General features: G+C 41.1%; 1 protein-coding gene across 2 annotated transcripts; it reads right to left on the bottom strand.

Annotated features, from left to right (window-relative positions):
- Positions 1–750: 750 nt before the first annotated feature.
- On the bottom strand, positions 751–21806 carry PLAC8L1 (PLAC8 like 1). 2 transcript variants are annotated; one of them, XM_086413674.1, is made up of 4 exons: positions 21537–21806; positions 14376–14512; positions 2279–2415; positions 751–1010 (listed from the first exon to the last, which is right to left on the bottom strand). In XM_086413674.1, exons 1-4 carry the CDS (start codon positions 21659–21661, stop codon positions 870–872), a joined length of 540 nt encoding a protein of 179 aa, XP_086269800.1. In that variant the 5' UTR covers positions 21662–21806; the 3' UTR covers positions 751–869. The 2 variants fall into 2 exon arrangements, 1 of the variants encoding a protein (XP_086269800.1); XR_015168555.1 differs by lacking the exons at positions 751–1010; positions 14376–14512; positions 21537–21806 and adding an exon at positions 1811–1950 and having other exon boundaries at positions 2279–2418.
- Between the last annotated feature and the right edge of the window lie 3014 nt (positions 21807–24820).

The raw sequence follows: 24820 nt of genomic DNA on the forward strand, positions 1-24820 counted from the left end.
TTCTCTATGTGTGTCTCCACCTTTGTGTCTCATCTCCTCTTGTAAGGACAATAGCTATACTGGGTTAGGGCCCACCCTAATGACTCATCTTAATTACATTTGCAAGACTATTTCTAAATAAGGGCACATTCACATATACCAGGAGTTAGGACTTAAACATATCTTTGGTAGGAAGGGGTTGGGGGAGGGGCACAATTCAACAGCTGCCCACCTAAGGCCTTGAGTCTGGGGCTAAAGATTTACACGTGCTGGGGAGTTGTTCAAAGTCAGCAACAAGCTGAGGCTCTCTCCTTTATGCAGTCAGGATTGAAGGAGTCAGGACAAAGGAAGGACAATGCTCCTATATTACAGTGGTGTTTAGGGCCCAGTCCAGGTCCTATGTGATTCACTTTGCTGTACACCTGAAACTAACACAGCATTGTAAATCAACCATACTCCAATAAAAATTTAAAAATAAGAAAATAAAACGTTAAAATTTAATTAACCATCTTCTGCCCCATCATCGATACTTTGGGAAAAGAGGCTTAGCGTAAGAAAGCCATATAACAATTCTTCCAGCTTCCCAGACATCCCTTGTGAAAGGGGAAGATGGGGGGTGGAATTCAACCTTCCCAACTCCACGCAGGGTGTGGAGGGCACAAAGCTTACCTCTCTAACCTGCCTAGCATGGCCGAGCTGGGACAGCAACTTCAGACCAATAAGCGTTTTCATCAGGGGGTATGTGTGAAGAAAGGACAACAGTAAACACAGTAGTGGGAAACCATTTATTTTCATACTACTTCAGGGAAACCTTAAGAACAATCTCTCCACCAAGAGGGATTTAAGAGGAGGGTGTGGGGAAGTGAGGAAGGAGGAGTTTTCTTGCTCTGTCAAATAATAGTTTCTTTGGTCGAAGGGGCCGTATAGATCTCGTAGAGTTGGGAGGTTCTCACCTTGAGTTCCCGGGCCACCTGGCAGATGGAGCAAGGCCAGCAACAATATACTGCCAGCCAGTCCTCACACAGGGTACCCTAGGGGAGAAACCGTGTGTGTTCTGGTGCCGTCACACAGGCTCAGTTCCACTACCTGGGGACCTCCACAGTATTACCTCATGGTCCATCCCATCCAATGCTCCTAAGATCCACCACCACCCTGAAGTCATTGCCCATGGACACAATTCCACTGGGGTTACTCGGGTGCCAAGCACCTCGACTACTAATCAATCCTTGCAATTCAGAGACCAGCCCTCAAGGCTTCATACTTGAAAAACACTGTCTCACTGACAGAAAATTCTCTGTCAACATCTCTTTTTTCTCTTAGAACTTAATATTTATAATTAATTATTTAATTTACTTATCTGGAGTAATAAGTGTACGTGATCCAAAATTCCCACAGTAAGAAGGGAGAGGAAGTAAAAAAGTAAATCCCCCTGGCCACCCAGTTACCTGTCAGGACACAACCATTGTGGGCAGTTCTTATATAGACTTCCAGATAAATTCTAAGTCTAGGCATACAGATATATATAGATATGTACACATTACATTTTACATATATATATATATTCTTTTGCTAAATATATATCTTAGGGATCATTTCACAAGAATAGATAAAAAGATGCCTTTTTATCTGTACACATCTGAGTAGGTATGACTTGTCTCTCCTCAGTCTCTCCTTGTACCGCAGTCTCAACCACACTAGAAATTGTCTGGTTCTTTGAAGTGTCCTCAGGGAATCCCCTAAGTGAATTCTGAGTATGCCAGAGAGCCTACATTTTAAGTGAGGTTATCCCAAGTTTATCCTTCAAATCTGGTGCATGTCCACCTGTCATCATTGGAAAGATTGAGCGCAGGAGGAGGAGATGACAGAGGATGAGATGGCTGGATGGTATCACCAATGCAATGGACATGAACTTGGGCAAACTTTGGGAGATGGTGAGGATCAGGGAATCCTGGTGTGCTGCAGTCTTCAGGGCTGCAAAGAGTCAGACACAACTGGGTGACTAAACAACAACAACTGTCTTCTCTTGATGTAACAAGAGAGAAACAGAAGTGGCTCACTGGCCAACAGTCTAACTATAATAGGTCTCCCTTGGAAATACCCTTCAAAATGTGGCATTTTGGTTTAATATACATCCTAGTAACAAGTGAAATGAGAAATTTCTTCCCTTTCCTTTCCCAAAGCCTTCCACTATGTATGGTGTTTTTAATATCCTCACCCACACCTCACTTATAAAAATAATCACAGGTTTGAAAGGCATCCATCCAGGTTCTCATATACACATACATCCAAACACACTTACCCGTATTTTATGTCTCTCTCTGGTGCCAATTCTCAGTGCAAAGGTGGACCCAGGTAACAATGGCCAACAAAAACACTCTCCATAATGCCTGGCGATGTCACACTCAAGACACATGGGACAAAAAAGACCACAGAAACCTGTCAATAATCACATAAAAGCAAGTCAAGTTTCTCAGAGGTGCTTGTAGCCACATCACACCTCCAAGAGCATTTACAACCCTACGCCATCAATTTAATACTGCTTTGTCTCCCTACAATCAGGGATTGAGGATGAATAACCAATTCTCAAAATTCAGTGTATTAAAATTGCCATAACTGAGCCACATCAAAATTTCTTCTTTTGTTAAACACTGGCAAAGCTGAACCTGCTACAATTCTGTTAACATTCACTACAGTAATTGTTTCTACTGTCAAGAGAAAAGCATTAAATTTTTATAGTTGAAACATGTGTTACTTCTATTATGTTCATCTATCTAATTTCAATATTTAAAATAGACACAGTATATAATACTTTTGAATAGCAGGCATCTTTTTTATATATGTGATTGAAAGCTCTTTTATGATACACTGATTCTGCATGCTATTCTTATCAGGACTTTATTCTATTTCTCAGTCCTAAAGGTTTCTCTAATGTTTGCAGTTTCATGGAGCCACTGACACCTGCCAGTTTTAATCTGTAAACTAGTAGAAGCTTGGTTCCTCAAACATGTACTGGAAACAGTTGATCATTTATTCATTCATTCATCTTTAACTTACTGATACCATTCCCTACACATCCTGCATGAACCATTAACACAATGGTTCTGTTTTAAAAACATTTTGGGGTCATGGACCCTTTTGTGTATACGGTGATAGCTATGAACTTTTAAGGGGAAAGAAAAATACATGCACACAGAAATGCAAAATTGTGCATTCAGTTTCACAGGGTTCAAGGATCCATTGAAAGCTATCATTGGACTCCAGGTTATAAATCTCTGGTAAATGATTAAGATGTTAACATCATTCCAAAAGATGACAACCTTGATGAATACAAGTAATCTGAACTATGAAAGAAAAAAAAAATTAACCATAACCTTTAAAAATGTATTCAATAAATATGTAATTGAGGCATAATTTATATACAAGAAAATCCACAGACCATAAACGTTGAGTTGGATGAGTTGTGACAATCACATTCACCGAAGTACCCAAACATGTAGAACACTGCCCTCACCCCACAGAGCTCCCTTGTGTCCCTTCCTGGATGATCCCAGTCCTCCCACCCCACTCCAGACATGATCACTATTCTGATTTCTATTCCCATTAAGGGGTTTTACCTTTTTGCGAACTTCATATAAATGAATCATGTTTACTTTCATAACTGTCTTTTGTTCAACCGCGTGTTTCTTGAGATTCATCTCTGTTGTTATAGGCATCTGTACTTTGTTCTTTTTATTGTTGAGTAGTAACGCCAATGTATAAATGTTCTATAAATCATTTATCCATTTTCCAACTGATAATTCCATTTTTTGCTATTACGGTTAAGTACTTTGAACATTCATACACAAGTATTTATGTGGATAGACCTTTCCATTTCACTTGGGTGGATTCCTGCAGGTGGAATTGCTAGGTCATGAGGCAGATGTAAATTTAACCAGAAATTCACAAAGAGTTCTTCAAAGTATTTGTGCCACTTTACATTCCCACCAGCAACATATGAGAGTTTGTTGTTCCACAGCCTCACCAACATTTGCTACCATCAGTCTTTTTTTTTTATCTTATTCATTCTGATGAGTGTTACATGGTAGTGTTCATAGTGCAACAGACACAAAGGCTCACATAAGCATATTAGAAGAATCAATACAGTGAAAATGAGTATACTACCCAAAGCAATCTATAGATTCAATATAATCCCTATCAAGCTACCCCTATCAAGCTACCAATGGTATTTTTCACAGAACTAGAACAAATAATTTCACAATTTGTATGGAAATACAAAAAACCTCAAATAGCCAAAGCAATCTTGAGAAAGAATGGAACTGGAGGAATCAATCTGCCTGACTTCAGGCTATACTACAAAGCTACAGTCATCAAGACAGTATGGTACTGGCACAAAGACAGAAATACAGATCAATGGAACAAAATAGAAAGTCCAGAGATAAATCCATGCACCTATGGACACCTTCAGAGAAGGCAATGGCAACCCACTCCAGTACTCTTGCCTGGAAAATCCCATGGATGGAGGAGCCTTGGAGGGCTGCAGTCCATGGGGTCTCGAAGAGTCGGACATGACTGAGCAACTTCACTTTCACTTTCTTACATTGGAGAAGGAAATGGAAACCCACTCCAGTGTTCTTGCCTGGAGAATCCCAGGGACAGCAGAGCCTGGTGGGCTGCCATCTATGAGGTCGCACAGAGTGGGACACAACTGAAGCAACTTAGCAGCAGCAGCTACATGGACACCTTATCTTTGACAAATGAGGCAAGAATACACAATGGAGAAAAGACAATCTCTTTAACAAGTGGTGCTGGGGACACTGGTCAACCACTTGTAAAAGAATGAAACTAGAACACTTTCTAACACCATACACAAAAATAAACTCAAAATGGATTAAAGATATAAATTTAAGACCAGAAACTATAAAATTCCTAGAGGAAACATAGGCAAAACCCTCTCCGACATAAATCATAGCAGGATCCTCTATGACCCACCTCCCAGAGTAATGGGAATAAAAGCAAAAATAAACAAATGGGACCTAATTAAACTTAAAAGCTTTTGCACAACGAAGGAAACTATAAACAAGGTGAAAAGAGAACCTTCCAAACGGGAGAAAATAATAGCAAATGAAGCAACTGACAAAGAATTAATCTCAAAAATATACAAGCAACTCCTGAAGCTCAATTTCAGAAAAATAAACGACCCAATCAAAAAATGGGCCGAAGAACTAAACAGACATTTCTCCAAAGAAGACATACAGATGGCTAACAAACACATGAAAAGATACTCAACATCACTCATTATCAGAGAAATGCAAATCAAATCCACAATGAGGTACCATCTTACGCAGGTCAGAATGGCTGCTATCCAAAAGTCTACAAATAATAAATGCTGGAGAGGGTGTGGAGAAAAGGGAACCCTCTTACACTGTTGGTGGGAATGCAAACTAGTACAGCCACTGTGGAGAACAGTGTGGAGATTCCTTAAAAAACTGAAAATAGAACTGCCATATGCCCAGCAATCCCACTGCTGGGCATACACACCGAGGAAACCAGAATTGAAAGAGACACGTGCACCCCAATGTTCATCGCAGCACTGTTTATAATAGCCAGGACATGGAAGCAACCTAGATGTCCATCAGCAGACGAATGGTTAAAATTCGTGGTACATATACACAATGGAGTATTACTCAGCCATTAAAAACAGCACATTTGAATCAGTTCTTATGAGGTGGATGAAACTGGGAGCCTATTTTACAGAGTGAAATAAACCAGAAAGAAAAACACCAATACAGCATACTAATGCATATATATGGAATTTAGAAAGATGGTAACGATAACCCTGTATGCAAGACAGCAAAAGAGACACAGATGTACAGAACAGTCTTTTGGACTCTGTGGGAGAAGGCGAGGGTGGGATGATCTGAGAGAATAGCATTGAAACATGTATATTATCATATGTGAAACAGATTGCCAGTCCAGGTTCGATGCATGAGACAGGGTACTCAGGGCTGGTGCACTGGGATGACCCAGAAGGATGGGATGGGGAGGGAGGTGGGAGAGGAGTTCAGGATGGGGAACACATGTACACCCATGGTTGATTCATGTCAATGTGGCAAAAACCACTACAATATTATAAAGTAAGTAGCCTCTGATTAAAATAAATTAATTTAAAAAATACCCTGTCAAAGACCAGTCTCTGACTCTTCATCCCTCCCTCCCTCTTCAACAGTCAGGAGTACAGAGTCCCACTCCCAGTTTCAGTGACAAAGAAGCAGAAATCTAGGAATGCTGTTTTATTTTATAACCTCCAGGGGATGTGCCTGGATTCTGGACTTCTTCCATTTCATGTAAGGGGTGAGGGAGCACATGCGCACGAAGGGCATGAGGCTGGAGTGGGAGGAGGATGAGGAGCAGCCTACCTTCCAGGAACAGAAGGTCTGTTTCCTCTCTTTCATCAGGAATCTTGAGATAATTGCTAGATTATGTATTGCAGTCATCACTTGGCCCAAAGCAAACACTAAATTCAGCCTTGATTAAGTCTAGGATGTTTCAGCCCACATTTAAAAAAAATCATTACTCTTAGCAAGATCAGCAGGCCCCACACAGCACTGACTACTGGTACAAACAGGTCAGAGGACAGCAAGTGGCCCAAGAACTCACCGTGAGTTCAGAGTGGTAATATGGTATGCAGCCCTGATTTAGGGAACTTTGAAATCATGGTACATAGAAGTCAACCAAAACTAATTTTATGCATCAATTACAAAATACAGTAGTGTGTATCTCTGCAAATAAAAAATTAATCAAAGTTGCATAAAGCTGGCAAGCTAAGTGAGTAATAAATTGTGTTGACACAATAGCCTGCGCTGTACCACTTTACTTGACAAAGAAATGCCCACCATCCTTCGTAAGCCTTTTGTAAAGATGTTGTTTTGTGCACTGGAATTCTTGTACCTTATTTTTATGACTCATACGTATTTTTAAATAACACATGCTGTTAATTTTATTTTTAAGCCTGCCCATTGTATAGCCACGTTATCTTAGTGTTCATTATGAGGCAGTAATAGATACTGAGGAAACACACCCAAAATTCAATTACCTTTGGACAGAAGCCAGATATAATAAAAACAAAGCACTATAAAAGCCAAAGTTTTATTACATAACAGCTGGTAATTTACAGATTTTACCATGTGCCAAGCCCTGCTAAAAGTACTCTGCATGTATTAACTCACTTAATTCTCACAACAATCCTATAAAATTTACTCTTACTAGGCCCATTTTACAGATGAGCAATCTAAAGCCCAGAGGATTTAAGCTATTTGCCCAAGTTCATACATTTATTAGGAAGGTACAGAGGCCACGTTTGAACTCAAATAAGTCTGACTCCAAAGTCTCAACTACCACACATAACACATATGCCATATGATCTCACGTTTTACGTATTTATCTAGTAAACAACTCTGGAGTTATGTGTTCCAAGACAGTGCCCTCATTACCACCACTTGGTATTTATTTCTGTGGGACAGGCTGAAATTATGCAGCTTCTTTAGGAAATGAAAGATCCTTGCTCAGGGCAGGATGATGGAATCCTTTGTCTGAAGGAGACTCTCAGAGGAAATTCTGCTACCTATACCATAGACCAAGGTTTAGTATCCAGAATATACACAGAAATCCTACAAATCAATATATAAAGGATTAAACAAAAGAAGAAAACGAACATAAGACATGGATAGGTAATCTACTCAACAAGAAACACAAATGGCCAATAACAAACATGAGAAGTTGTTCAACATCATTAGTAATCAGGGAATTGCATATTGACAATCGGAAACCATTTATTACCAATAAGAATGCCGAATTTTTCTTAATTTTTTAATATCAAATGTTGTGGGACACCGTAGAGAAATAGGTACTCCCCACACAGATGGGAGTGGAGTTGGCACATTTTCGAAAGCAACTTGGCTGAATCAAGTAAAGTTTTTAAATACTCTTGGATCCAGTAATTCCACATATAAGAGTAATGCTTACACATGCACACAAAGAGGCAGGTACAAGGATATCCACTGCTGCATTATTTGTGACTTAAAATTTAAAACAAGTGTACATTGATAGACAAAAGCATAAATAAATCATGATGGTATAAATCATACTAGGGAATGATTAAGAATGCAGTGAAAGATAAATTAAGTAACAACAGGGATAAATCTCTGAGATATATTTTGAGTTAAAAAAATCAAACTGCATAATAAAATTATAGCATAATTCATTTATGCTTTGTTTAAAGAGCTACAAAGCAGTAGTATATATTACTAATAGATGTATATGTAAATGAAAAAGAGTGACATGATTGTTTTCTGTAATGTTTCTTTTTTAATAAAATAAGCATATTCATGTGTTATTTGTATATGCATGTATATATATATATATACACAGACACAGATATATATTCCAATACATACATATAAATATAGATATGTGTGTGTGTGTGTATATACATATATATATATTTTTTTTTTTTTTTTTTTTTTTTAAAGAAACTGAGGGTCAAGAAAGATCCAAGCCATAAATTCAGCCTCTTCCTCTTACACTCAAAGGCCTGGTGGTTATGTCAGCTCCCACTGCCTAAGTATTCCTGGCCTGTTCTCTGACATGAACTCCACCCTCAAGCATGGAATGTAGCTCACTATTCATCCCTCTAACTCACAGAGGGGTCAAGATAAAAAGGAGCCACACAGAACCATGTGGAGCCCCAGGGAGCAGAAGCAGGAAAGGTGGGTGGAAACTGCAGTGAGGCACATTTCAGATCAGTTATTACAAAAAGCAGAATCATCTAACAGAAAAAGATGCTTAAAAAAGGAATAGAGCTTGCTCATACATTGAGGCGGGTGGGAGTGTAAATTAGTACAGCTTCTAAATGGAGAGCTGTTCGGCAACATCGGTGGAGACGTAAAATGGGACGTGCTCTCTGACCAGCAGGTTTGCTGCTGCTGCTGCTAGGTCACTTCAGTCGTGTCCGACTCTGTGTGACCCCATAGACAGCAGCCCACCAGGCTCCCCCGTCCCTGGGATTCTCCAGGCAAGAACACTGGAATGGGTTGCCATTTCCTTCTCCAATGCATGAAAGAGAAAAGTCAAAGTGAAGTCGTTCAGTCGTGTCTGACTCTTAGCGACCCTGTGGACTGCAGCCTACCAGGCTCCTCCATCCATGGGATTTTCCAGGCAAGAGTACTGGAGTGGGGTGCCATTGCCTTCTCCAGACCAGCAGGTTTACTCCTCAGCAATTACCCGACAGATCAACGGACACACGTATGGCGCCTATATGAATATACTCACAGAGCACTGGTTTGAATAGCAAAACATCTGGAAACCACAAAAAGGTCTGCTAGTAAGAACTGCAGATAAATGAATTATGGTACATTCATACAATGGAATCTATGCAGCCATTTAAAATATTAGCTCCAGAAGAGCTGATATGGCCTGATCACCTATATTGTTAAATTAAAACAAAATAAAAACACAGAATTGTGTTTATAATTCCATTATTTGCATCAATTATATATACCACATATACAGAAAAAATCTGGAAGGACAGATACTGAAATATTAACACTTTATCTCTGGTGGCTGGAATTATAGGGTACTGCTTTCTTCTTTTATAGCCTTTTATATTTTTCTTTATTCCCATGATGATATGATACTTTTCTAATAAAAAAAATTAATCTATCTTCATTAAAATGGTTTATATCTTTACAGACTACATTGGGGCTCAGGTAAGAGTGATGGGCTCTGGGAAGAACTGGGCGGCATAGGAGAACAGGGATGGACTTCCTGCTCTTCATATACTAAAGGGACAGGTACTTTTGAATTTTGTACCATGTGCCTGCTAATCTATTCAAAACCATTTTTTTAAGCACTGAGCAGGCTCCAAGGGAGAGGAGCCCTCCTCCCCAGAAATGTTCAGAAAGCCAAGGCTGTCAGGTCCTTGCCAGGCCTCCTGTAGGGGAAACTTAGACAAGCTGGTGAGGGCCCAGATCAGGTGACCTCAATATCCCTTCTGATTGTGTTTGTATGATTGTTTCAGTGAAGTGCAGGAAAGAAGGAAGCAAGTGAGAATACAGGTTAAAATTCATTCATTGATGTGTCTGTCATTCAGGAAATATTCATAAGCGCCTCCTGTTTGTCAGATCTCTGCTGGGCAAGACCAGTTAGCATGACCAGTTGTGACTGCTTACAGATGGTACACAGTGTACCCAAAATACCGTTCAGGGATGTGACTCCTAGTCTGGAGCCTTTTCATGCCTCTTCCTCTTCCAGAAAACCAAAGAGAAATTCCTGGCCTGCTTCCCCCTCCCCACCTTGGGCATCTGATGATTCCTCCTCCACACAAAGCTCTTTGCTGCCTGACACTTGTGGTGCCTCCACAGGGAAGGTGGTTTTAGTGGCTGGCTGTTTACCATCTTTCAGGAATCAGCTTAAGTCAGTTCCCCAGAGATGCCATCCTTTACTTACCCCCTATAATTTACTTTCAAAACACCGTTTATTTCCTCCATGGCATTTAGCACCACTACAATTATTTGTCTATTTGCTTATTGCCTATCTCCTCTCAGAAACCATCTCTGTCTTATTCACTATTATGTCTATAACACCTATCACATGACTATACATAGGTAAATACTGGCTGAACTATAAACCCAGGTTGATTACACCTTCCACATCAACCTCCTCTGAGACAACATCACAAACATTCCCAGCTGGAATGGCCAGCCTTTCACCCATGAAGCCATTTCACAGCCACTTATTTCATCTTGGCTTCATCTTCTCATCTGAGCTTTCAGAAGCCACATCTTCAAAGGACATAGAAGCACCTATTTCTAATCCCTGTGCAGTGTGAATTCAGATGAAAGAGCTGAGGTGGGAAGAGGGAGGCAGTTTAAAAAATAGAGTCGCAATTAAATGAAGAATCAAAATGTCAAAAATAAATGGAAATCATCACTGCTCATAATGTACCCTTTGCTTAATGGATGACAAATTGTAGCAGTCATCCTCAACATTTAATGCAAAAACGGTTCCCAGGATGGGAACCTGATGTGAAACAAAGTCATGGAAAGAAGATCTCCCTTTCGAAGGTTGTCACAACTACTGTCCCAGTGATTTGCTTGAAATAAAACTTTGTGGTTGAAGCAGACCTTTTAAACAAAGGAAAAAAATCCACCACTCGTGGCACTAGTGCTCCAGCTGCATCCTGGGAACTATGGTGCAGACAACCAGTGTATAAAGTCATACTGCCTTCAAATTTTCTGGTGAGGCAATGAGCTTAGAGACACTATGAGCAGTCATGAAGCAGAGGCCCATCCAGGGAAGATAAGTTAGGACACAGAACATTCGCGATCACCTGGTACTATAATATCCATGGCCTCTCCTGTGCAGGTCACATCCAACTGTAAAGAATACTGTATTCTTCACATGTCCTTCCTTCCTCGCTGGCCCCTCGAATGGGCTCTCAAATGGACAAGCAGGGACCCAGAAGACCCAGTGTGCTGGGTCTTGAGAACACTGTTGGGGGTGGGGTGCAGAGCTAAGCAGTGAAACAATGTTTAAGGCGGAGGGGGTGGTGAATGGTCCCTTCTTTGATCAACTTTTTTTAAGTACTCTTGGAATTAGGCAGCAGCTAGTCTAAGTCTCCTGATTCTACTCTTTGCTCTCAACACACTAGAAGATAAAAATTTATAATAACAATATTAATACCTGAGCTCTACTAAGGTCATTACTGTGTATTATTGCCGTGGGGAGGGGGGTGTTCATGGTAACACACCCCAGTAGTGAATTTAGGAAAATACCCCTTCACTATTGCCAGCCATAGTGGGAGAACTGTCACTCAAACTGCCCTGGGCCGGTCAAGCAGCAGGCATGATTAGGCTAGGCAAATTGGGCTCCATTGCTGACAGAGTAATTCTCAGACAGGAAAGCATAAGGATTAAAATGTTTGGAGTTGACCAGTTTGTCAACTATCTCTTGATTATGCATCTTGTCCCTCGTAAGCACAGGTTTTCGTTTATTTCCTGATTTTGTGAACTGCCCCATAGCCTCCTAATGAAATTCAATGTTTGCTTCAGTATTAATTTCCTAGGGCTGCCATAACAAAATACGACAGACTGGACGTCTCAAAACAATAGAAAGTATTCTCTCACTGGAGAATTCTGGAGGCTAGAAGTCTGAAGTCAATGCGTTGGCAGAGTTGGTCCTCTGGAAGCTCTGGGGAAAGTCTTTTCCATGCTTGTCTCCAAACTTTTGGTGGTTGCTGGCGCTCGCTGACCGTGTCTGGCTTATAGATGCATTATTTAATCTGTGCCTGTCTTCACATGGCAATCTTTGTCGTGTGTGTGTCCAAATTGGATTAGAGCCCACCCTAATCTAGCATAACCTCTTTTTAACTTGACAACAATGCAAGACTGTTTCTAAATAAGGCCACATGCAGAGCCTATAGGTGAACAGGAATTTTGAGGGGACAGTGTTTAACCCTATATAGTAGGCAACCAAAAAAGACTCTGATCCAGTTATGTTCCAGACCAGTGTTCTTGAGTAGGTACTATGCATTATCTGCTTTAATCCTGACAATCTTTAAGGTGGGCACCTTTATTTACCCTCATTTTAGGGGTGGAAAAATGAAGACTGAGAATTTGTTCAAGGTCAAATTGCCAGTAAGAGGCAAAGTTAAGATTCAAGGCGAGGACTATACTCAACACAAATGTGTTCTCCTAACCACTACATTATATTTCAAGCTTTGCTCTACTTGGAAATGCCTTGATACCCCAACTCCCAATCACCAGCTACAAGCTATGAAAGGAAAATCGTCCAGTTCCCAAATTGGGGTAAGGTCTCCATATCTCCCTATGGTTATTCTGCCTTCTCTGTACTACAATACTGGGTAACAACTGAAGTCAGAGAGTGTGGACAAGAACCAGGAAGAATCCTGACAGAATCAGAGCTGCCATAATTGTCTGGTCAGGAGTTCACATGGGTAGCAGTGGCAGGAAGAAATCTGCTGGGCTCTGGGTCAGATGGTCAAAGGGACAGCAACAGAAGGTATGGTTTAGAGCTGGGAGCTCTCTTGTCTGTGAGGCCCAGGCAAACAATGAAGGCTCAGGCTTGGATGATCAGAACACCAAAAATGGTTTAGAGCTTTTGACTCAGCAAGACCCAGCTGAATAAGCCTTGGATTGGATAATGGCTCAGAGCTCTCTGGTTGATATATCCTGTGAGGCTTTAGGACAAATTCAGATCTTGTCTGGGCCTCTACAGGGTGAGGAGCCATGAAAATATTAAAGTCTACTGAACTTAAGAGACTAGCCCTCATCCATCAGAAAGGAAACCACCCCCACCCCACACCCCAAACAAGAAGATTCTGTGACCAAGTTACTCCTTAGGGCGAGAGCATCAGGTCCTGGAAAAGGATACTGACAGGTGGTATCCAGTCAGAATGTCCCAAGGTAAAAATAGAATCCAAGTGCTCTGAACTTTAACCCAGGGGAAAATCATGCAGTAGAGGACAGTGTTGCTGGTGCTTCTTCACAGCTAAACCAGCATCTGAAGATTTCAGTCAACAAAGGGAGCTTCTTTTTATGATTGGTCTTACTGTTATGGGAGTAATACACTTTCCTCACAGAAATACTAGAAATAAGCGAAAAGAAAAATTATTCATTAGCATACCATCTGGAGACAACTGCTGTAAGCATTTGTATTTGTATCCTTCCAGATATTTCTCTAAATATCCTCCCCCCAAATAATGTCTAATGTGTATGGTTTTACAATCTGATTCTTTAACTTAAAAATGTATCCCAACATTTTTCCATCTCAGTAGGTATCATTCTACAATATGACTTTTCATGGCTGTATAATAATTCATGGTATGGAAGCCCCCATGGAATACTTGGTTTGTTCTAGATTGTTGCTACAATAACCAGTGCTGCCAATTTTAATGATGTTGCTAAAACCTTGCACATGATTTGTTTCCTTAGACTAAATGCCTAAAAATGTAATTACTAGGTCAAAGGCTACATTACACTTGAGGTTGTTTTTACAGGTATTACTAGCCATTCACCAAGAAACCTGTAATAATTTATGCTCCATCAGCTGCAGACAAAGGAGCCCATTTTGTGCATCTTTATTTACAATGGATTTTGTCATTTAAAAAATCTTTTAAGTTACCACTTACTCTTTCAAAACATCCACATCACTGAAAGCAAAATTCTTCCTGCCAAGGAGTATATTTGAGTCACTAGAATATTAGTCCAATTAGTCTGAAACCATTTAATTTCTGTCCTTGGACCTAACGTAGTTTTTCTACCTACTGGTGTCTCAGGAAAGAAAATAGTAAAGAACTTAAAGGAAGAGAAAAAACATACAGATTCTCCTATCTCTGCAGACACTGAAGAGGCCAGTGCTCCAGTCCCCACCAGTCTGGACAATGGCTGTGATTGCTGTCCTGCTGCTGGCTCCCCGGACAGGCTGCTTCACCACAGCCTGGGCTGGTGCACAGCTCCTGGAGAGTCAAGGATGGTGATTAACTTGGAAACAAAGATGATTCAGAAAGATACTCATCAAGCCAGGACAGAGTGATAAACAGACAAGGACCCAATGATGCCCAGTGGCTCTTGTTCCATAGCCCAAGCTGACCTTACCACTTCCCTCCCTCCTCCTCCATCATACCACCTCTTCCAATCTTTTGCCCCATTTTAATTAATGGCATTACTATTCCAAGTCCCATTACTCAAACTCAATATTCAGTCTACTACCTCAATGCTTCTCTGTGTTTCATAATAGTTAGATTCACAGATTTGGAACCAAGGGGCCTCTGTTCAAACCTCAGTGTGCCCCTTCCTGGAAGCTTGACCTTGGTTAAGCTGCTTAACCTCTCTGCTTTCTGTTTGTTCAAATTTAAGAAGAGCAAAAACTACCAACTACCATATACAGTTATTACATCAACTGAAGGACACATAATTCATTTACTGTGCCCAGAGCATGTGTAACAAGGTGACCATGAGGAAGACTATACTGCAAGGATTTTGAACCTTTATTGAAAAGACAAAGAATTAGACTAAGTGTACATCTAAATCTGGACGAGGCTACTGAAGTTGAACAGATGGTATCATTTAAGTGAATAATCTGGACTTCAGAATATATCTCGATACCATACTACTGTATGTAGGATTGTCCTAGTGCAGCCACAAAGTACAACTTTGGTTTGCTTTTGCCTGAAGGGCGCAGCTATTCTGCTCAATCATTCTGAAATAAAAAACCAGGCCCAGGGGACAGGCTTCAACAGTGAGGTGAGGAAAATATTTCCATCTCTTTCTTGGACTGAAAGTTAGTTTTGCCTGAACTCTTACCATAGAGATATATCTGGAATGAGTGCTAGCGTAAAGGATAAGCTGTTGTCTGGCCTTGGAAGGGGCAGGTCAAGAGTAGGGTAGAGGGGCTGAAAATGCATCTGAGCCTATACATAACAGGAGTTATTGTTTTGCTCTGCGCTTTTAGCAAGCTTCATTATGAGTTTGCACTTGGTCTCTGATGTGTTATGAAGAAATAAAGAGCCTGCCTCATACTTGAGAGAAAATAAAGAGACAGCAGAATTTCTTCCTGTAATAGCTGTTGTTACAGGGCATGCATGCTCAGTCGCTAAATCATGGCTGACTCTTTGTGACCCCACAGACTATAGCCTGCCAGGCTCCTCTGTTTGTGAGGTTTCCCAGGCAAGAATACTGGAGTGGGCTGTCATTTCCTATTCTGGAACACAAAGACTAGAGGCCAGGAGAGAATGCTCCTGAACATCCTTAAGGCAACACTCTGGGGGCACTAGGGAAACAGCTGGGGAGTCCTTTGAGAACCTCTGATTTGGAACATTAAAGCCAATGGGATTTCATGTTATCCTAATATAGGGAACATTGTTCTTGTTATGAAGATCCACATCTCTTTTTTCATTTCACCAATATTGCCCAAGTCCACACCTCAAACCTGACAGCACATTAGCTTGTTAAAAAAAAAAATTCCCAAGCCCTGTTATACCCAAGCCCCAAGACCACTATACAGGACTCCAGAGATGAGGCATAGAAATCGGTATGCAAAGTTTCCAGGCAATTCCCATGTAGTCATCCTGATAACAGCTTAAAACCTGAAACAGGTGGACTTGGGAGACTTATGGTCACTGCAATGGCTTCTGAGTCTCCTACCAGGTAGATGGTGATGTCAGGGTAAGAGAGATGGCAAGGAAAACAGGCTATGAGGTAGGGTGGAAGGGACAAGGGTGCGTAGAACACAGCCAGGCTATAGTACCAGTGAGACACATCAGCTGGGAACGCCACACCAGAGTTTGGAAGAGCAAAGAAAGTTAGGAGTGACCTACCTAGCAGTGTGAAGCAGAGCTAAGAGACATCCCCACCCTTTCGTCCATTTGACATTATAGACAAGGAACAGGGCCTAGCAAGCTTTACAAGAGCCTACAGAAGTGTTTGAGACCTGGAAAAAATATATTGGCTACAAAATATAAAAACTGCAAAGTATAAATTAGTTAATGCTCAATTAAACATAAAAATCTAGTATCGTATCTATCTCATTAAGGTCAAATTTGGAATTTAGATGTAGTATTTCATTACATTTGAAAACAGTTGATGATTTTCTAATTTTGTAAAAAAAAAAAAAATCCAAAAATGACTGACTGCTAGGCAGTAGCAGCCAATCATAAATTACTGAGAGCCCAATAATTTCAAAAGCAGAATTATAAAAATTCTTTCACTTACTATGCAGCAAAATAATGGGTATAACATTTGGTATGGGTGCATTTTAATATATTTGTTATGATGTGGGTTAGGGCCTATTGTTATAGACTGAATTATATCCTCCCAAATTCATATGTTGAACACCTAGCTAGCCTCCAATGTGACCACATTTTGAGACAGGGCTTTGAGGAGACAATTAAGGTTAAATGAGAAATAGAGGTGGGATCCTGGTCCATTGGAGAAGGCAATGGCACACCACTCCAGTACTCTTGCCTGGAAAATCCCATGGACAGAGGAGGCTGGTGGGCTGCAGTCCATGAGGTCACTAATAGTTGGGTACGACTGGGTGACTTCACTTTCACTTTTCATTTTCATGCATTGGAGAAGGAAATGGCAACCCACTCCAGTGTTCTTGCCTGGAGAATCCCAGGGACAGAGGAGCCTGGTGGGCTGCCATCTATGGGGTCGCACAGAGTCGGACATGACTGAAGCGACTTAGCAGCAGTAGCAGCAGCAGCCTGGTCCATTAGGACTACTGGCTTATAAGAAAGGAAAGGCCATGTTAAAACACAATGAGAAAGCTGCAAATCAGGAAGTCTTCAGAGGACACAACCATGCTGGCAAGCTGATTTTAGACTTCCAGCCTCAAGCACTGTGAAAAGTATCTGTTCTGTGAGCTACCCAGTCTGTGGTATTTTGTTATGAAAGTCTGAGCAGGCTAAGGCCCTATGAAGATTTCAGAATGGTCCTAGAAAAACTACCTCTATATATATCTTATCTCCTCTCCTTCCATGTGGACTCTGAGGCCAGGGGGTACCTGTGCTTTCTCCCTGTATCCCCAGGCTCTAGCACACTCCTTGAAACCTAGTGGGTACACAACATTTGTTGAATTGGATAAAACTGAATTCACGTATCTCTTTTGTTATATATTGTTATTATTGTTCAGTTGCTCAGTTGCGTCCAACTCTTTGCAACCCCAAGGACTACAGCATGCCAGGTTTCCCTGTCCTTCACTATTTCCCAGAGTTTGCTTAAATTTCATGTCCATTCAGTCAGTGATGCTATTTAACCATCTCATCCTGTCATCCCCTTCTCCTCTTGCCTTCAGTCTTTCTCAGCGTCAGGGTCTTTTTCAATGAGTTGGCTTTTCACATCAGGTGGCCAAAGTATTGGAGCTTCAGCTTCAGCATCAGTCCTTCCAATGAATATTCAGGGTTGATTTCCTTTAGGCCTGACTGGTTTGATCTCCTTGCAATCCAAAGGACTCTCAAAGGTCTTCTCCAACATCACAGTTCAAAAACATCAATTCTTCGGCCTTCAACCTGCTTTATGGTCCAACTCTTGCATCTGTATGTGACTACTGGAAAAAACACAGCTTTGACTAGATGGGCCTTTGTTGGCAAACTAATGACTGCTTTTTAATATGCTGTCTAGGTTTGTCCTAATTTTCCTTCCAAAGGAGTAAGCGTCTTTTAACATCATGGCTGCAGTCACTGTCCACAGTGAAGAAAAGAAAATCTATCACTGCTTCTACTTTTTCCCCTTCTATTTGCCCTAAAGTGATGGGACTCGACGCCATGATCTTAGTTTTTTGAATGTTGAGTTATAAACCAGCCTTTTCACTCTCCTCTTTCACCTTCAACAAGTTATATCTCTTATGAGTCTCCTCCTCAAATATAGCTATAAATTTTGTAACCATAACTGTGTTTCATCCTCTAGTAAAGGCACAACTCTCAGGTATGAACTGATTACATAAAAACATCAAGTTTTTATTGAGAGTAGCCTAAAAGCTTCTTACACGCCTCCACACAACCCAGTGCATTTACCTCTTAACGTAATCCCTCCAAGTTGGGACTTCCACTATTACACTAAGAATTTACAATGATTTTAGTAAAGGAATTTCTTAGAGCTGAGCCCTAGATTAGATTTTCCCCAGAAATGTACTTATAGCTTGGAGCCCTAGAAGGGAATTTTCTGCTTCTACCTCAGCATTATATGTGTAACACCTCATTACGGCAAGGAAGCCTCTCCTCTATTCCAAATCAAATAACTGAGATAGCTTTTCCTTGGTGGGGGGAAAAAAAAGTTGGTTTTTGTTTGTATGTGTTTGCTTAATTTTGAACTCAAGAACTGTATTATTTTCTTCCCTTGGATAATTCTGAATCTTTGGCCATTTTTATGTTTGAATTGACATGCATTAACTAAAACATTTCAAGATAATAGCTCATGTGTCAAAATTAAAATAAACATAGCTACTCTTAACTGAGCATCTGCTATGTGCCAGTTACTTCGTAGTTCCTTTAAAAATTGAATAGCTATTCAGGGGCTGCTACAGGTATTAAACTAAAGTAGTTATTGTAGCTTCCTGCACAGATTTTGGACACTACTGAAGTGAAAAAGTTGACTTAAGACTCAACATTCAGAAAACTAAGATCATGGTACCTAGTCCCATCACTTCAAGGCAAATAGATGGGGAAAACAGTGGAAACAGTGGCTGACTTTATTTTTCTGGGGTCCAAAATCACTGCAGACAGTGATTGCAGCCATGAAATTAAAAGATGCTTGCTCCTTGGAAAAAAAGTTATGACCAACCTAGACAGCATATTAAAAAGCAGACATTACTTTGCCAACAAAGGTCCGTCTAGTCAAGGCTATGGTTTTTCCAGTAGTCGTGTATGGATGTGAGAGTTGGACTATAAAGAAAGCTTAGTGCCGAAGAATTGATGCTTTTGAACTGTGGTGTTGGAGAAGACTCTTGAGAGTCCCTTGGACTGCAAGGAGATCCAACCAGTCCATCCTAAAGGAAATCAGTCCTGAATATTCATTGGAAAGACTGGTGCTGAAGCTGAAACTCCAATACTTTGGCCACCTGATGCAAAGAGTTGACTCATTTGAAAAGACCCTGATGCTGGGAAAGACTGATGACAGGAGGAGAAGGGGACGACAGAGGATGACGTGGTTGGATGGCATCACCGACTCAATGGACATGAGTTTGAGTAAGCTGGGAATTGGTGATGAACAGGGAGGCCTAGCATGCTGCAGTCCCTGGGGTCACAAAGAGTCAGACATAACTGAGCAACTGAACTGAACTGAACTGAACTGCACAGATTTTGGGCTTCCCCAGTGGCTCAGTGGGGGCTTCCTAGGTGGCACTAGCGGTAAAGAACCCACCTGCCAATGGAAGAGACACAGGAGACAAGGGTTAGATCCCTGGGTAGGGAAGATCCCCTGGAGGAGGACATGGCAACCCATTCCAGTATTCTTGCCTGGAGAGTCCCATGGACAGAGGAGCCTGATGGGCTATGGTCCATAGGGTCTCAAAGAGCTGGACGCGACTGAGCACACACACACACAATGGCTCAGCAGGTAAAGAACCCACCAGCCAATGCAAAAGACACAGGAGACATGGGTTCAGATCCTGGGTAAGGAAGATCCTCTGGAGGAGGGCATGGCAATCCCCTCTGATATTCTTGCCTGGAGAATCCCATGGACTGAGGAGCCTGGAGGGCCACAGTCCAAAGGTTTGCAAAGAACTGGACATGACTAAGCACACATGCATGCACAGCTTTTAACTCTGTATATTACTCTATATTCTATAGGTAGAATCTTATACTACCATTAAGAGGAATGAGTTTGGAAGCAGTGGGTAAAGCTGATGGTCATAGAGTTTCTCAACCTGAGCAGCTAACCGTTTGCTATCAAATCCAGCAACTTCTTCAACTAGTGCAAAGGGGACAGAGCTTAGATTTAGACACACTGAAGTCCAATGTGGTTCAGCTGCATCCTAGTTGTTTGACCTTGGAAAACACGAACTGCCCCAGCCCTTAGCTCTGGTCTCCTCTTGCATAAAACTGGATTTAAAATATCCTACTTACATAGTTGCACTGAGGATTAAACACCAGGTACTTGGCATATGGTAGATAGCAGCTACTGTTATTATTTAAATTAAGGATCTTGCATGTATGTACTGTTTTCTGAGAAACTAGTAACAGAGGAAGCAGACCTGGGGCAGTTTCTCAGTGGTCACATATGCTACCCAAATACCTCAAAATTCAATCAGGGGGACTAATCATTCCAGTTTGCCTTGGCCTAAAGGTTTTCCCAGGATGGACAGTCCCAGGCAGACCAAGAAGGTTGGTCACCGAAAGGGAAGAAGCAGAGAGGGGCTTCAACTGGTGGAAGGCAGGAAGCTGACTCCAGTCATTCTCGTTATCAGCTCCTAATAAGTGAGTGCTGAGAGCTGGATGACATACACAGCCTTTCCCCATTTCACCCTCACTCTAACCTTCACCTCTTCGGGCAGCTAAACACACTCCCCATTGCATGTCCCCACACATCTGATGCTTTGACTGGGGGCGGGGGGTGGGTGGTGTTCATGTCACCATCTGCCTTACTGAGACTTGCAGCACTAAGACTTTACTCTGCCTTCACTGAGGCCTCCTTGATTATTTCAAACTCTTAACTAAAGTCAAGACTCTTGAGTTTTGATTTCAAAAGGGTGGAGATTACTGGCAGCCACCAGAAATAAAGTTTCACTTGATCAGTGTTCATCATTTTAAGTTAAGAACAGACGGACACCCTTTCATCCAAGTCAGCTCTTCTCTTTTCACCAGCCAAGCAAGGCCAGGAAGAACTAGTCAGTTGCCCCCGTTTCAAGTACACATGGGAAATGATAGCAGCTACTTTCTTCCTGAGCCCAGTTTTCTTTTTCCTGGCTCCTTATAAGAACAGATTGATTTGATATTCCAACCAAAGAGCAAAAGTTGGGGGTAAAATCACCCTACTTCATACCTCAGGTTGGAGATAAAATGCTGTTCATCTTCAGATGACATGAGTGAAAGCAACAGAGGTGCATGTGTGTTGAGAAAGGAAACATCCTCAGGAAACTTAGAGAAGCAATTTCCAAACCAATCCATAGTTAACAGGTATTTTCTTGTCACTTGGGATATCCTTTTTCCCTTCAACAATAAGCTGACTGATTCTAAACTTAGGTTCAATTCAAAATGAAACACCTAAAGAATGTTGCCTTGATATTCTGGAACCTGAGGTCATAGCAGTGTAACTGACAGACATCTTATTTCTTTAAAGACAGGTACACACCTAACCATGGGCAAGGCCATCTTACTAACATGAAAGGAGATACTGCTGAAGATACAGTGTAAGTTAAATAAAAAGAAAACTTCTCTTCGGTGGAAAAATCCCTTTAAGAGTTAATTCTAGCAAACATTTATCTAGCTAAGCATCACTTGACCTTTCCTTAAGGGGACTCAGAAGCTACATATTTCATGTAGCTTGTAGCTGAGAAGTGATAGGGAGGGGCCTCTCATCACCCCCAAGGCTGCTGGTCCAATTCAGCAAGAAGACATGAGTCCCAGAACCTGAGAACAGAGACAGAAGGTATTTAAGCCCAGAGATCATGCTTGAAACCACCTAATAAAAGATGGTTTTCTAAAGTTTAAGCTATGCTAAGTTGTCCCAAGCCTCTAAGGATTTTCACAATTTCTAGAAGTCTCCTACTCTTTGATTACAGGACTTCTTGATTACAGATGGACTTCTTTGATTACAGCAGGAGAATGGTACTGCCTCTTCCCTATGTGGCCAAATGGAATCTAGTGAACAAGGCAGGGCTTGGCTGGTGATTGCCTCCCTACTGCTCTGCATCTTCAGGGTCTTAGGAGCCTCTGAAGCATACCTTATAGAGACATGGACACCAGAAACAATAGAAAAATGTTCCTAGAGGAGAAAAATTCAAGAAAATTGCACATTGAGGGGAAAGGTCTGCAATCACAATTCAGTGTTACACTAGAAAGACAACAGCAGCCAACTACACTGTACATTCCTCTCATCAGAACCATAAAGAATGACTGTTTAGGGTTCTGAACTTCAAAGCATTTACACGAACACGGTTGTTAGCAAAAGCCTATATAATCCCTCCCAATCAAGATCCTTCAGATATAGCTTCATGACTGCCTTCATTCACTAGGTCCGGGCGGCTCTCATTGTCTTGTTAACTCTAAGGATGAATCCTACATGAAGGACAGCCATGTTGCTCACCACTCTATTTCAAGTGCTTAACACAGTGTCTGAAACAATATTAATAAGCACTCCATAATTTGTTGAATAAATGTGCTATCTATGAAAATTCAAGGTTATAACAGAAATTAAGAAGTGAGTACTAGCATTGCAAAAAGATTTAGAATAAGATTCCTTTGAAGAATGAACAACATAAGCTAATTCCATATTTTAAAATTTAATTTGTCCCAGCTTCTCTCATCAAACATCTATTGTACAGGGCTTTCCTGGTGGCTCAGTTGGTAAAGAATCTGCCTACAGTGTGGAAGATCTGGGTTCGGATTGCTGGGTTGAGAAGATTCTCTGGAGAAGGGCATGGCAACCAACTCCAATATTCTTGCCTGGAGAATCCCCATAGACAGAGGAGCCTGGTGGGCTGCAGTTCATGGGGTTGCAAAGAGTTGGACACGACTGAGTGACTGAGCACAGCACAGCATTTGTTGAATAAAGTGACCAATCCACATGCCACACAGCTCTTTCACCTAAAAAATAAATGAAAAAGAGAAAGAAGAAAAAAGAATGTTCTTCTTTATAGAAGAATGACAACTATTTATGGAAAAGAAATGATAGCTGAAACCCAGTCCCCTAAAACAGAGTTCCCTTGCTGAGTTCATGAATTACCACACTATAAAAAGACCTTTTTTTTCTTGTTCAGCCCCTCTCCCCTCAGGATTAAGGAGTATCAAAGAAGGGGGGAACTGAAATTGAGCAGGATATTGCAGGGGCCTCTCAGGTACAGAAATCCCTCCATGTTCCCTGTTTTTTATTTGCAGTAAATGCCTTTAGGCTCCTAGGCCTTCCCGCTAAGTAACTAAGGCAATTACTAATTAGAAAGTGAGGGAATGCAAAAACAAAGGAAAAGCAAACAGTTCGGTGAGAAAACAGAGGCCTAGCTCCTCAAAGGATATACCTGACAATCTGATGCATATCTTTGAGTTTTTCTGCGGAAGCTAAGCCCCCTCCTCCACCAACCTGGTAGAAGATGGTGATTATCTGCTAATTATAAGCATAGAAACCTGAAACTAGCTGGAATGAGAAAGCTGAAGAGTAAGATTCCTCAAACATTAGCCTGTTATTTCACCATCAACCAATCAGAAGAAACTGAAGGAGCTACAACCCTCACCCCAAATGTTGTCTTTAAAAACTCTTACTTAAAAGCCATCAGAGTTCCGGTCTTTTGAGCACAAGCTGCCCGTTCATTATCCCTGCTTGTGTGTTAATCACATGGTCACATCCGACTCTTTGTGACCCCATGGACTGTAGCCCACCAGGCTCCTCTGTCCATGGGATCCTCTAGGCAAGAATACTGGAGTGGGTTGCCACTCCCTTCGCCAGGGGATCTTCCTGACCCAGGGGTCGAACCTGGGTCTCCTGCACTGCAGGCACATTCTTTAGCATCTGAGCCAGCAGGGAAGCCCATTAACCCTGCTTGGCACCCCACAAATAAATGCTGTACTTCCCTTCACCACAACCCAGTGTCAGTAAATTGGCTTTGCTGCACAGCAGACAAGCAAACCCAAGTTTGGTTTGGTAATATTTTGGCATTAGAAAATCACCATTTTTCACAGTCTCCAACATAATGTATTCAGGAAAGCATTGGGGTAATAAAACCATGAGACAAAAAATTGAGAATAGGATATTCCCAAGATGCCAAATCATCACTCTACAGATTTGCATTTGTAAAAGAAATAACCGATCTTAACTCTGGAGAAATACTCAAAATGTATCTTTAAAACAAAAATTCTGAAAGTGATTTTAAAAATACGTACTTTTATAATGAAAAGTTCTGCAAGTGATCAAAATCAAAATGTATCTTTAAAATGAAGGGTTTAAGAAATTATAAAATTTAGCATCACTAAGAGTGGGACAACAGGAAGTAATGTTTAACCTCAACCTCATTATCTACAGACCATGCTGTCCAATAGAAATAAAATGCAAGTCACATATGCAATTTAAAGTTTCCCAGTAGCCCTTTTTTAAAAAGTAAAACAAAATCAATGACA

The sequence above is a fragment of the Bos grunniens genome, chromosome 7, assembly GCF_055505025.1.
Source record: "Bos grunniens cultivar Pamir isolate PY7600 chromosome 7, Bosgru_T2T1.0, whole genome shotgun sequence".
Taxonomy (NCBI): Eukaryota; Metazoa; Chordata; class Mammalia; order Artiodactyla; family Bovidae; genus Bos; species Bos grunniens.

Bases quoted from the DNA above. Each gene is read 5' to 3' on its own strand.
- PLAC8L1 (XM_086413674.1), bottom strand. From the start codon at position 21,661: ATGGATTGGTTTGGAAATTGCTTCTCTAAGTTTCCTGAGGATGTTTCC. The intron at 2,416-14,375 runs GTATGTTTTTTC...GATTATTGACAG, and splicing joins CTGCAGAGATAGGAGAATCT to GTTTCTGTGGTCTTTTTTGT. The intron at 1,011-2,278 runs GTAAGTGTGTTT...TTTCTCCCCTAG, and splicing joins GAGAGAGACATAAAATACGG to GGTACCCTGTGTGAGGACTG.